General features: G+C 43.0%; 1 protein-coding gene across 2 annotated transcripts in view; it reads right to left on the bottom strand.

Annotated features, from left to right (window-relative positions):
- Nucleotides 1-14,818, bottom strand: part of IGF2BP3 (insulin like growth factor 2 mRNA binding protein 3) — a 110,135-nt gene that overhangs the window by 23,623 nt on the left and 71,694 nt on the right. For both annotated transcript variants that reach the window (XM_066353719.1, XM_066353720.1), the window contains 3 exons: nt 14,182-14,233; nt 14,024-14,087; nt 1,702-1,983 (listed from right to left, as the gene is read on the bottom strand). In XM_066353719.1, coding sequence (XP_066209816.1) covers nt 1,702-1,983; nt 14,024-14,087; nt 14,182-14,233 — 398 coding nt within the window. The remainder of the gene's footprint in view (nt 1-1,701; nt 1,984-14,023; nt 14,088-14,181; nt 14,234-14,818) is intronic.

Genomic DNA, 14,818 nt, shown 5'->3' with positions numbered 1-14,818 from the left:
CCCTCCTCCATGGCTCAACTGATTCGAGCGCATCAGCCAGGGTGCTGAGGATGACTGTGGAGCCTCTACCTCGGGCGCTAAAAATAGTTCATTTGTGAGCGGCCCAAGATGGGTTGGCGGGGGGATCTGATAATGACTAGTTTCAATGGCAAGAATTAATTAAATCCACTGGCAGAGTTCTGCAAATGAATCATCGAATTTAATAAAAATTGCCTCTCTTCCCTCTCCTTCCTCCATCTTCCTGCCTTAAATAAAACACACGGTTCAATTTAAATCACAGAAGCTCTTTCCTCTGACAAGGAAACGAGTAGCAGCTAAAAGGAACAACCCTCATCTGCCATGCGACAAGGAAGGACAGCCACTTAATAACTAGTTCCTGCAGGCAATGCTGAATCAAGGGAAGCAAGGAGCCCTTCAATTTTAAGATTAAAACCAGACAAATTTGACATGAAAACTGACCTAGGCCATGGTTCAATTGTCTTCCCTAGCTCCTACATTCTGAGGTCAAGGCCACTGATTTTGCACAAAGACCCCCAACACCAAACATCTCCTGCTTCAAAGGGGGGTTGGCAGGATCAGACATCACTGTGCGGGTGGAGCGGGCCGGCCACCACCACTGAACACAGTTCTGTTTGATTCTGCATGAGAAATCGGTCATCTGGTTCAACGCAGGCACGGTGCCTACGATGAATATGGACGGCCTTGGAAGCCTGATGAGACCAACAGAGCACCGTGGCCGTCCTTTCAGAAAAAGACTCTCTCCGTAATTCCTTGGACCACATGAAATAAAAGTCAATGTCCTTACTATATATAAAATGCAAACTAACCCACAGTCATCTCTGTAGCCGGCCCCAGGCCATTCGCCTGCCCTTTGGTGCGGAGTGACTGGCCCAGCAGACGTCTGCGCACAGCCTCTGCTCCCCAGTGTGCACAGCTCTCCAGGGAACATGGCGCAGCGGCCCAGCAACGTGCCCGGTAGCACTCCACAGGACTAGGGTGCAGACAGAGTCCGTCACCCAGGTTCTCTGGGTAAAAATAGTCACATACAGTGTGACAGGACGGTTAATAAAGCAAAACTAATACATGATACAACAGAGTTGCATGTCACTCATCTACCAATACGAGAGCCCCCACATGTCAGGCAACGTGCCTGACACCCAGCGGTCAGTTGTAACACATGCTCCCGCTTTCTACTCCTGCAGTTAGCGCCAGTGTTTGACCAAGAATCTCTCAGTCCCTTCAACTCCGCAAGCTAAAACTCCTAATCGATACCCGGAAGAAAACGCCGTTCTGGCTACATGGCTTACTCATGGGCTAAACCTGAATGATTCTTCATCCAAGTAAAGCAACACTGAAAACCAATCTCTGCATTGGACCCAGGAAATGAATTCCAAAACCAAAGAGGCTGGTGTAACTGGGGGCTGGAGGAATGGAGAATAACCTCGAAGCCGCCCCTTGTTCTCCTGAGCCTCCCCCATCACAAGAGGATTAGGTATCATTTGTGTTCTATTAATGTGTGAAAAATCCCTTTGAGATGAAGATTTAGTGTGTTTATATAAAATAAACACTAAGATATTAAAAGCACACAGTTTTGCAGATTCCCAAGTACTAGACGAGATCCTAACCATGCTCAGAAGAACACTAAGACCCAGAATAACAGTCTGTCATTAAGAGTCACCCCACCCCACACGCAACACTCACTTCGATTGGGTCTGTTTGGTGATGTTCCGAATGGTGGCACCTTCTTTTCCTATAATGGCTCCAACGAACTGGGTGGGAACCAGCAAACGCAGAGGCAGGTCACACGGTTTCTGCTTGGACGCCGACCCTGGAGATCCCTGTCTGGACGAGCCTCTCTGCCCAAACCCACGGCGACCTCGGGGCTGTTGTGAGGGGTTGTGCTGCGTGGCCATCTCGTCAGGGATGTAGGCCACTTTCAACGTGAAGCTCTCCAGCTGGAATCCATTCAATTTGTCCAACGCTCTGGAAGTTAACAAGGCACAGGAGTGGGAAGAGAAACTGAGCTGTGTAACAAACCTTTCCGCAAAGCAATACTTATCTCTTCCGCTCATGATCATCGGCTCGAAACTTCTGAATAAAGCCACAGAACAAGTAACACAGAACACACTTAACTCCCACCCTCAACACACACACTTTTCCTTTGAAGTACACACAGGAAGGAAAAGACCAACTTTCCAAAGGGCACATACTTGCTATCTACCAATGAAAAGTAGAAAAAAACAATTCGTCAAACTTTGGAATTTTCTTTACTGAAGTATACTGTATTTCTCCATGTATAAGACACACCTTTTCCGAAAATTTTAAGTTCTAAAAACTGGGTGCGTCTTATACAGCGGTTGTAGATTTTTTTATTTGCATTTCCCGCTTTTTCGCACTTGTTTTTGCGCTCATTGTTGAAGACGGTGGTTCGTCATCAGACACAGATGAGGACAAGCTAATGGATGGGAGTTTTGACAATGATGAGGAATTGTACAAATTTTATGAATAAAACTTGAGTTCAATAACTTTATGTAATGCTCCCCCCCCCCAAATTTCAGGCCCCAAAATTAAGGTGGGTCTTATACATGAGGAATATGGATATTGACATACAGTGTTACATTAGGGTCAGGTATACAACATAAGGACTCAATAGTTGTGTATACTGTGAAATGATCATTATGATAAATCTAGTGAACATCAACTGTCATGTGGTTACAGAATTATTTTTTCTTGTTATGAAAATTTTAAGGTCTACTGTCTTAGCAACTTACAAATATACAATAGCTATAAATATTGTTAACTATAGCTGCCAGGCTATACATTGCATCCTCATGATTTACATATTTTATAACTAGAATTTTGTACCTTTTGACTCCCTTTACCCACTTGCCCCCTCCCCCCATGTCTCACATCCACCAATCTGTTCTCTGAATCCATGAGCTTGTTGTTTATGTTTTTGTATCTTGGAGATTCACATACTGTATAAGTTAAGATCATAATAGTATATGCCATTCTCTGGCTGACCTCTTCCTGACTTATTTCACTTAACATAATGTCCTCAAGGTCCATTCAAGTTATTGCATATGCCAAGATTTAATTCCTTTTTATGGCTGATTGTTATTCCATTGTGTGTGTATGTATGTATGTGTGTACATACGTACATACATACATGCTCCCCCATGCTTTCACCCATTGATGGACATTTAAGTTATTTCCATGTCTTGGCTACTATAAATAATGCTGTAACTGAATTACCCAAATGCAGGGGTTCCCAAACTTTTTACACAGGGGGCCAGTTCACTGCCCCTTAGACCGTTGGAGGGCTGGACTACAAAATAACTATGAACAAATCCCTATGCACACTGCACATATCTTATTTTAAAGTAAAAAAACAAAACAGGAACAAATACAATATTTAAAATAAAGAACAAGTAAATTTAAATCAACAAACTGACCAGTATTTCAATGGGAACTATGGGCCTGCTTTTGGCTAATGAGATGGTCAATGTCTGGTTCCATATTTGTCATTGCTAGCTGTAACGAGTGATATGACACGCTTCCAGAGCCCTGACGCGTGCGTCCCGCATCACCGGAAGTAGTATTGTACACAAGATGCATCCTGTGCTCCTCTCACTGACCACCAATGAAAGAGGTGCCCCTTCCGGAAGTGCGGTGGGGGCTGGATAAATGGCCTCAGGGGGCTGCATACGGCCCGCGGGCCATAGTTTGGGGACCCCTGCCCAAGAGGTTAGTAATAGCTTAGGAATACCCCAACAGCAAGAGAATTGAGGGGACAGCCCTTGTCCTGGCAAATCTTTCCAAACCAGAAGGGAAAATGTTAGAACTACACACCTCCCTCACTTTACCCTCTTCCAAAATACCTATAAAAACACTGTAAGCATCAAAGGACAAATCTCTCTAGAACACTCACAGGAAATTGGTAGAATTAGATATGCAGGATAATCATTCAATAAGTTCTCAGTAACTATTATGAGTCAGTCCCTGAGAAAACAGCAGCCCCTGACCTTCTGGAGTTGATGATCTGATCTGGGTCAGGGAGGCAGGGTGGTGATGAACCAAGAAAAGCAAATGAAGCTACTTTCTACCTTATCCATCCAGCCAACCAGCCAGCCATCTCTTTGAGAAGAGCTTTACTATTTTGTTTTTATTCCATTTTGAATGTTATTGTGGAAAAGTACTCAATGTTAAGAGTACACTTCTGAGTTTTCATAAAGTGAACATGGATACCCAAGTCTAGAACTAGAACATACCAACACTCCAAAAACCCCGCCAGCAGCTCCCCTAGACCCCGAATAGTGCAGATTACTTCTTCCTTTTCTGAAAGTCTATATAAGTAAGTACATATTAGTCTGTTATGGACCCTCTCGTGTCTGGCATCTTTTACTTACCAGGTTTGTAAGTCACCCATATTGTTCTCTTTTTTTTTTTTACCTTACCTAAATATTTTAAAAGTGAAGACCTCAATAAAAGAACTGATAGAGAAAATATGACCAAGGTTCCAAAAGCCTGACCAGGCGGTGGCGCAGTGGATGGAGCGTCGGACTGGGATGTGGAAAGACCCAGGTTCGAGACCCCGAGGTCGCCAGCTTGAGCGCGGGCTCATCTGGTTTGAACAAAAGCTCACCAGCTTGGCCCGACCTGTGGTGGCGCAGTGGATAAAGCGTCAACCTGGAAACGCTGAGGTTGCCGGTTCAAAACCCTGGGCTTGCCTGGTCAAGGCACATATGGGAGTTGATGCTTCCTGCTCCTCCCCCCTTCTCTCTCTCTCTCTCTCTCTCCTCTCTATAATGAATAAATAAAATCTTAAAAATAAATAAATAAATAAAAATTTAAAAAAAAATTATTCTCAAAAAAAAAAAAAGCTCACCAGCTTGAACCCAAGGTTGCTGGCTCAAGCAAGGGGTTACTCGGTCTGCTGAAGGCCCACGGTCAAGGCACATATGAGAGAGCAATCAATGAACAACTAAAGTGTTGCAAAGCGCAACGAAAAACTGATGATTAATGCTTCTCATCTCTCCTTTCCTGTCTGTCTGTCCCTGTCTATCCCTCTCTCTGACTCACTCAGTCTCTGTCAAAATAAATTTAAAAAAATAAATAAAAAAATAAAGCCATCCCTGGCATTCCATTAAAAAAAAAAAAAAGCACATATAAACGCACATTTAATAACACACACACCCAAGTATGCAACAAAATTAAAAACAACGATCCCATACCTTTCCCAAGACTCTGTTCAGATTCTGTTTCAATGGGTTTCAAGCTCAGCCCAGAACGGGACAGAAAAACAGACATGAAATGGTCTCTCTCTAGTGCTCGGAGGTCATTTCTAGATCACATACCCTTTCCTTATATGGGGATCTTCCCATTTCTGACTTCGATGGAAAGAGCGGGTGGAGAAGAGATGGTCCCAGCACCAAAGCATGGAATTGGAATTCAGGCCTTGCCTACCCGACAGAGCATTGTCTCAGGACCCAGAAATCTGCCCTCTTCTCTCCCTTCAGTCCCCCTTACCTCACTACCCTACAGTGACTAGTACACGAATGAACCCTTATTACAATAGAGCCAAAGTCATGCAGAAATGCAGAGCAACAAGAGACTTCTGTCACCATCACCACGCTCCGCTGTCAACCACGCTAACTTCTGCAAACAGACCAGTTCTTGCCAAATGTTCGCATATGTATGTATGTGTTCAGTACCTTCTTAAAAACAAAACTGGGATCCTGTGGGACATAATTTTACATTTTGCTTCCCCCCCCCCAAAAAAAAATCTATCTCGGAGTGTTTCCAGGTGAATTCTATGTCAGAGACACTCTTCACAAGCTTCATAGAGTGATAACAGGCACACGGCACATGTGTCCAAAGTCCTAAAAACTGAACCTGAAGTTAACCTATGATTCCTTGCTTTCTCCTTCGCCCCTTCTCCCTTAAGGCAAATGTGGATCAAGGGCATTAAACATTTTGGTTACTTCTGAAGGAAGACAACCGCTGTGAAATTTTATTCATATTTACGATGTACTTTTTTTTTTTATAGAAAGTTGGCACTGCAGAAGTTTCAACTAACTAGATATTCATAAGAAACAACTTTAAACCTTTTCAAGAGCAAGGAGAAACAGATCACTGAGGGTTCTTTCAGAAACATAAGGGAATGCGAACCCACTGAAAGAGCCCGCCATATCGACAGGCAGGAAAGGCAGTGTGGTGTACCGTGACATCTTTCCTACTTTAAAGCTGAGCATTGCTGGCTTTAGAGGAAAATAAGCAAATTCTGACTGTAGAATTCAGTCAGTAATGTTACAAAAAGGGTAATTACTTCCTTCTTGAGTGAGACAGACGAACACCGACAGACATTTCCATGGAGATAAATCTGCACGTCACCAGAAATGTCTATGTATTCTGGGGCTAGCAACGTCACATGTCCTAAGAAACGACTCTCTCGACTTTGCATAAAACTGTAACTTCCAAAGTTCACTGTGCTGCTCTTAAAGATGCTCTTTGTTTTTTGAGAAAAGGGAAGATTCTCTCCCTTGGGAGGTCAGAAGGCACGGTGCTCCAATACCCAGGGCGTGGTCTGGGCCCCGAAGGCTCCCAACCGGGCTGCTCCCGTCAGAGAGCAGACCACACACTGGGCATCCCACCATCCAGCAGCCAGCTAAGCAGAGCTTCCGACCCCTCAAACCACAGCGCTCCAGATCTGGACAAAGCTGAGAGAGTGCAGGAGTAACTTAACTGAACAACAATGGCTTTCTTATGACAAAAGATTCAGTTTCTGAATTTTCAATGAAATGCTGAAACCTTTCTACGCACACTTTTTACACTTGATCTTAGCCAAAAGGCCGAGAAGCGATCGCACAGACTTTTTTATAGTCTGCTATGTCCTTTGGTGGTTTGCTGAGTACTATCACCAGACACATTGTATATATGACACAGATGATGATAAGGTGATGGATGTTAACTAGACTTATTGTGGTGAACATTTCACAATGTACACAAATATCGAATCATTATGTTGTACACCTGGGACTAAGATACCATACTTCCCCATGTATAAGACGCACCTTAATTCTGGGGCCCAAAATTTGGGGAAAAAAATGTGTTACATAAAGTTATTGAACTCAAGTTTTATCCATCATAAAATTCATATAACTCCCCATCACTGTCAAAACTCCCATCCATTAGCTTGCCCTCACCTGTGTCTGATGACGAATCCCCGTCTTCAACAATGAGCGCAAAACAAGCGCAAAAAAGCAGGAAATGCAAGTAAGAAAGTCTACATCCACTGTATAAGACACACTCAGTTTTTAGACCCCAAATTTTTCAGAAAAAAGTGAGTCTTATACATGGGGAAATACAGTAATATTATTTACCAATTATATCTCAATTTCAAAAACACTAAAAAAGACATATGATGAACAACTGTCATAATTATTCAAAACAGATACATTCAGCCTTGGCCAGACAGCTCAATTACAGCATCATCCCAAAGTGCAAAGGTTGCCGGTTCAATCCCCGACGGGGCACACACAAGAACAGATCGATGCACCTGTTTCTCTCTTCTCTCACTAAAAATCAAGAAAAAAATTTTAAATAAAATTCAGAAACTAGGTAGTTTAAAAAAATATGCCTTCACTTCAACAGAACTCAAGACGTTTACCCAACAAGTGTATCACTGAGAGCCCTGTTTTCCCTTCGTCACCTGACTCTGCTCCGATGCTGTTCTGAGTCATTCAGAAGATGCGGAGTAGTTTTACTAGTTGGTAGCACCTAACTGTATTGATGGTAAGTTTACTGGGGTAGGTAGGTCACAGTTTAGGGCCAAAAGGGCCGTGAGAGAGAGAAGTAATTTACCACAAGGATGAGAGCCTTGGAAGAGAGAAGAAAGAGACCCAGAGAAGTGCACACACACAGATCTTAGCAGTGAAGAGGATGGCTAGAGACCGAATTCCAGTCCAGCTGGAACAGTAAGTAGACATGGAACCTTGGAATGGTCGCTTTCTACTGGGCGCTAAGTTTCTCACCTACAAAACTCAGAGATAGATTTATGATCCCTTCCAACTCTAAAACCCCCTGTCTAAAATGTCCTTTTCCTTATTCCCAGACCTCACTGCTGTATTTAACGCAGGTTCTAACAAAATGAGGCTTAACCATTACTGAAAAGTCATACATTCCGTTTTCTGCTTAGACCAAGAATAAGAGGTTGAGATGTACAATTCGGTAATAATTACCAGAAGCCTGGTAATGCCACGGCAGGGATGCAGCTTAAAGAAATAATTATGGACAAGGCCCACAGATTTACCTACAAAGGACTTTATTCATTAAACTGATTCTAAAAGCACACACACACCAAAAAAATAAGTCAACAAAAACAAAAAACCTTGCAAACAACCTAGACGTGCAGTAGAGGACTAGATATATAGACTATGGCAGGCTGAAACACTGTGTAGAGATTACAAATTACAAACAGTATATAGTTAAGGAAAAGATAACCCATAAAACTCTACAGAATGATCTGTATAATTTTACAAGTTTAGACGCATGGGACAAAGTCTACAAAACTTGATGGCCAATTTAACACTGGTTATCTCTGAGTGGCAAAATGGCAGGAAATCCCTGTCTTCCTGTTCTACCTGTCAGTTCTTTTTCCAGAATATATCTTCTACTTATATAATTTTTTAACATTTAAGGGTGGTGGTCCACCCTGTAGCAATCAGCCAAGTTGTTTCAAACACTTCTAACCGTAGCAGTGTGCACCTGATCAGTCCTCACTCTAATAGAGAAGGACCGTTCAGTGACAGCTTCAACACATAAACAAACTAGACTGATTCCCCCGCAATAACACCAGAAGTCAGAGCCTGAAAGAAAGAAGTACAAAACTAAATGTCTACAAATTCTAAAGGGTTGTTTCCTTGTCACACATTATAAATCTCCCAATGGGTGAAGTCTAGCCTTGACAGTGCGGTCTGCCTCTCCTGCTCTAGAAAATAAGATAGAAAATACATACTTCCGTTTTTAATGATTTTTTTTATCATTGTTACTCATTTTATTATTTTAAGAAATAATTCAAGATTTAAGGTTTAAACAAATACATATTTCCTAGTAATACATTAATCTTACTTAACCTTTGATTTTTCTTAGCCACAAGGGGGCAGGAATTTCCATGTTAAATTCTGACTCAGACAGCCTTATTGAGGAATCAATCTTCTTATAAGTGGCATTCACAGAGCTTTAGGTAACAAGAGGCAGACACAAAGCTTTTGAGGTAGGTCCCTAACTCCTGAGTATCAGCAGCCAGTCATCATCTGAAATGAAAAATACTGAACAAGAACAGTACCATCAACAGCGATGAAAAATGGTGGGAAGTGCACAGTGGCTGCTAACTTCAGAGCTCTTGCTTGGTATTACGACGGTAAGCATTTTGGAAGCATCATCATTAGCTTCTTTCAACAGCCCCATGAGCTAAGAAATGCAATTATTCCCGTGTTACAGACGCGTGTGAACTAAGAGTAACTTGACCAGAGTCGAGAAGAGCAGTGGCACAGAGTCCCTTCCTTGAACAGGGCCCTGGAATGTGTCCTTTCCTCCCCACGCCTGCATAAGCACAACCCCGTGACACAGTCCCCCGAGCCGAGTCTCAGCCCAGCCCCGTCGCCCACAGAGGGGAGCTTTGAACGGGCTGCCAGGTAAGGGCACGGGGGAAGTCACATGGCGACAGCGGCCACTGAGGCAGCAGCCTGCTGTGCAGAGCCCAAGGAGCAGCCTGCAGGGCTTGGGAGCGGGTCCTGGAGGGACCAGTTTTCCTCGGCTGCCCTCGAAGCAGCCCAGAGCCACTGCGTTAGACAAGAGTTACTATTGCCCTGGTGCCTGTGAGCCAGGCCACAGTGGATAGGATGATTTCTCTATAAATCCAGTGCCTATATAAATGAATATATTTGTTTCTTGTCAACCCTCATTTTGTCCCTGAGAAAACTGCAGCTCAGAGAGGTCAAGGTGATACAATCAGAGGCCACGCTTTCTCTACTCCATCCAATGCCTGTCAAATAAAAGTCTCACAGAATGAGCCTGACCAGGCAGTGGCACAGTGGATAGAGCATCGGAATGGGACGCAGAGGATCCAGGTTCGAAACCCTGGGGTGTCAGGCTTGAGCGCGGACGCGTCCGGCTTGAGTGCAGCTCACCAGCTTGAAAAGGAGATCACAGACATGACCCAGGGTCGCTGGCTTGAGCAAGGGGTCACTAGCTCAGCTGTAGCCTCCGGGTCAAGGCAAGGCACATGTGAGAAAGCAATCAATGAACAACAAAGGTGCTAAAATGAAAAATTGATGCTCATCTCTCTCCCTTCCTGTCTGTTCCTCTGTCTGTCACAAGTCTCACAGAATGAGAATGTACTCATCTCTTTCACACTTTCATAGTAAATTTTCGTAACATTGTTATCACAACAGTAACTCTTCCATTCTTTTTTTGTTTGTTTATTTTATTGATTTTAGAAAGAGAGAAAGGGAGGGAGAGGGGAGACAGACAGGAACACTGATCTGTTCCTGTATATGCCCTGACTGGGAATCGAACTAGCAACCTCTGAGCTTCAGGCCGATGCTCTAACCAACCAAGCTATCCGGCCGGACTGACTCTTCCATTTTCTGAACCATTTCCTACTTCTCTTTAATCTTTAGAATTTTAGAGAAAAAGAAACTCAACTTGGGCAGTAAATAAAATCAGGTGATCCCTCTCCAAATACTCTTGTATTGTATGCCAGGAGGCATGTCCCCAAGGACAGAGATTTTGCCTTTATTGATTGGCAATTTTTGGTCAATGGTTGCTAGTCATTAAATAACTGACTGTTAGAATAAGAGTGGGGAAGACCCTTCCCCTCATTGGAAAGCCCATTTATTTGTTTAGGGTTGCCTGATTACTGAAATTGCAAATTCCTGAGAGTCTTGTACCCTCTCCTTGGGACTGGCAGGACCCTGCCAACCTCTAACAACACTTGTAGAACTAAAGTGGATCCACATTCAGTTTGCTGTCAGGTTAGGGTTATTTTTTAGCAGTAATTCTGCATCGATTAACCAGTCAGCCCTTTTCTGAGTCTGTGCTCTCAGTACTTGGCACTGGAAGGGACACTAGATGTCCACCACTTCCTATTCAAGTTCAAAACTAAGCAGGTTAGGTCTCCAACAAACCTTCTCCCAGACGACTAAGGAACTGCGAAATTAAGCATTTTCCCCCTTTAGCTAGCTGTCACCGCATAAGTTTTCAAACAAGACAACCAGGGCAGGCCTTTGACAATCTCCAAATAGCCTTGGGTTTATCACATTATCCCTTATTTTCCATCTAACAGAGAGCTGACTCTACCAAGTGTTTATACATGTAGATCTTCGTAGAGACTGAGGCATGTAAGACAAACGGAGCCTCGGCATTCTCACCGCCGACTTGGAGTATAAGGTGGGGCATTTCTCTTAGCTTTGCTCCTATACAGTACGGTTGAAAAATAAAGTTTGTAAAATCACTTTTACAACTCATACCAAATTTCTAAGACGTCCAAAGACTTCTTATAAATTGTTAATATTTTTAAAGAAAATGAATGAAAGACATAAACAGGAGGAAAAACAGAATTTTTAAATATCTTAAAAGTCTCATATTCAAACATTAAAAGTGAATCTCAGAAGTCTCACTCATTGTTTTAGAAAAAAATGGAATGAACATTATTAGATACTACATTGCACCCACAAGGTTAACAAAGTTTGATAAAGCCCCGTGTTAGGGAGAGTAAGGAGAAATACACACTCACACGAAGCTGATGGCAGTTTAAACTAGTTCAAATTCTATGAAAAGATAACTTGCCAATATCTAACAAAATTTACAAAGGCACAAAGATCTTAACTCAGCAGATCTCCTTCTAGGAATTTAACCTACAGCTACACTTACATACATGCGAAACGACACCTGCAAAAAGAGATTCTCTACACAGCAATTTTCATACGGTGTGCCGCAAGAATTCTTGAAACACACAGTATCTGACCTCTTTTCCCTTAGACTATAAAATTAAAAAAATGACAATAACCATCACAACAATAGCAATCTGATGGGAATGAATCAATTATACCTATTTTTTGTTGTTGTTGGATCAGCAAAAAAACAAAACAAAACAGAACAATTATTGGTGTGGCACAGAATTTTAGTAATTAGTTTATGTGTGCCATGAGATAAAAAAGGTTGAAAATTGCTGCTCTCCAGTGTTGTTCATAACTTCAAGAGACTCAAAATAAGCTAAATATCCAATTTGGAGCTAAGTCATTCTACATCCACACAATCAAATTCTATGCAACTATAAAAAACAAATTTCTATGTACAAAACGCTCAAATGGTATAGAATCATTTGTGTAAAAAAGAGAAAAAATAGACCCTGGCCGGTTGGCTCAGTGGTAGAGCGTCGGCCTGGCATGTGGATATCCCAGGTTCAATTCCCGGTCAGGGCACTCAGGAGAAACAACCATCTGCTTCTCCACCCCTCCCCCTCTCCCCCGTTTATTCCCCTCCTGCAACCATGGCTTGGTTGGTTCAAGTGCACTGCTCAGGTGCTGAGGATGGCTCCATGGAGCCCCCGCCTCAGGCACTGAAAATAGCTCCATTGCGAGCATGGCCCCAAATGGGCAGAGCATCAGCCCCAGACGGGGGTTGCCGGGTGGATCTCGATCCAAGCACATGCAGGAGTCTTTCTCTTTATCTCCTCTCCTCTCACTTGAAAAAGAAGGAAGGAAAAAAAAGGAGAAAAAACACACATCTATTTGTCTTCAATATGTTTATCCCCAAGAAAAGCTGGGGAATAATACTGGGAGGAAGATTTGCACTAGATATGTCTTTGGGCCTTTAAAACTTTAAACTGTGTGAATATTACCAATTTAAAATATAAAGTTCCATCTGTGTGATGTGAATTTCCACCTCCTGCCCAGCCCTACCTTCCCCGTCGCGGCCCCTCCAGGACTGGGGACTGCCTGTGGTGACCAGCTCAGTGCCCCCTCCTGCAGCTGGTTTTACCGTCTCCCTTTAGGGGTCAGGGTCCGCCAGCATGGCCCTTCCTTTCACCGTTCCCATACAGAGGACAGACAGGCTGTGCTCACCTGCACTGTGTCTGGAGGTGGTCAAGGCCTCCACGGTCTGCGAACACGCAGTGCTGGGCTGCTGGGCACCCGGCATGCCACTGCTCGCTCAGTTTGCGATCCGAGCAAAAGCAGTATTTGTGGGACCCTCAGTTTCTCTCTCTCCTGCTGTCAGTTCATCAGATCATTCCCAAGCCTAGAGAACTGTCTTTTCCTGACTTCTTTAGAGAGAGGAGAGAAAGGAGAGAGAGAGAGAAAGGCAGGGGAGAGGAGTGGGAAGCAAATCGTAGTTGCTTCTTGCTTATGCCTTGACCGGGCAACCGCAGGGCCTGGACCACCGACCTCAGCATTCCAGGTTGATGCTTTATCCACTGTGCCACCACAGGTCAGTGTCTTTTCCTAAGAGACACATTTCGATCTGTCAAGTTCTGCCACCCCATGGCAGTGAAATATATTTTTCCACCAATCTAAAAGCAAATTAGATTGGTTTAATGTCTGCACACTCCTAAATGACAATAGTAATCATTAGAAAAATCAGGGAGCAAGAACAACATTGAACACCATTGTTAGTTTAACACATGAGTGACTTACCAGCTTTGAATAAAACAGCAATAATGTATGTATCATCCCAATATGAAAAAAAAAAAATCTTAATGTCATTTGATAATACCCTGGTCCACAGCTTTTTGCAAATAGTGTGTGTAATAATTCAGCTTCACACTATAACTGGCATCAAAGAGATACTGAAAAGGTAGTAAAACTTTAACCAATGCAAATTCTTATTATACATTCAAACTGTAAAAAATTTGCTGGGTTAAAGTTGGCAAAATAGCAGGTTTATTTCTGCTATCCACTAGCCCCAAATACAAGCACTATACTTAACCTAGTTATTAGATAAAAAGGGTCAAACTGCTTACTGTCTAGCTTGGTCCTTGCTGGCGTAAGTCACGTTTACCACTGCAGTCTCTGAGTCGGTGTTCACTAGAGGAAGAGAAAAAGGAAGAGAAAGAAAAAGTTAGTTTGCTTTTTACTTCCCTCCTTTTGCAAATTTGAAAGCAATTGAGAAGATGTGTACCTTGCTCACAGCTTTCCACCACTCCATACTGGACTAGTAAACTATCCAGCACCTATCAGGAGGGGGAGAGAAAATCACACATTTTCAGTTTCCCAAGTTATTAGCAAGGGCAGAAATATGTTTGAAAATCACAAAGAATTGTGATTAAAAAAAAGCCAAAAAAAAAATGAGCTGAGGTTTTGGACTATAGTAGTGGGGGAAGGGCCCCTCTAGAGAGCACCCCATGGGTGGGCTGCTCTCTCCTGCCTATCCCAAGATCCCTGACTTTCAGCTCATTTCCTGTGGATGGCGCAGCAAAGCATTTAAACCACAGTCACTGAGTTCCTGAGGCTGGAAGAGGAGGAAGCATGTACCCCCATACACACACCAACACATCATCAGACTTCCTCCTCGCATACAGAGTCACGAGACAATGGCCCAAGCTAAGTTTTATCTTTAAGATGTTCCTTTACAAAGAACTTCCTTTTATAGCTATCATGAGTGCATCAGAACAGACAACTCTCAAGGCACGCTAGCAAAATGAAGAAAGAACATGGTTGATATCCTCCCTGGAGTCTAACTAAAGACTAAAAGTGGTATATCAACACTTAGAAAGTATAAAAGAAGAAGTGAGCATTTTGAAATCTAGACTAGGTTG

Source organism: Saccopteryx leptura, chromosome 12 (assembly GCF_036850995.1).
Source record: "Saccopteryx leptura isolate mSacLep1 chromosome 12, mSacLep1_pri_phased_curated, whole genome shotgun sequence".
Classification (NCBI taxonomy): domain Eukaryota; kingdom Metazoa; phylum Chordata; class Mammalia; order Chiroptera; family Emballonuridae; genus Saccopteryx; species Saccopteryx leptura.
Note: the sequence above shows the minus strand (reverse complement) of the source record. Positions and strands in the feature narration are given on the sequence as shown.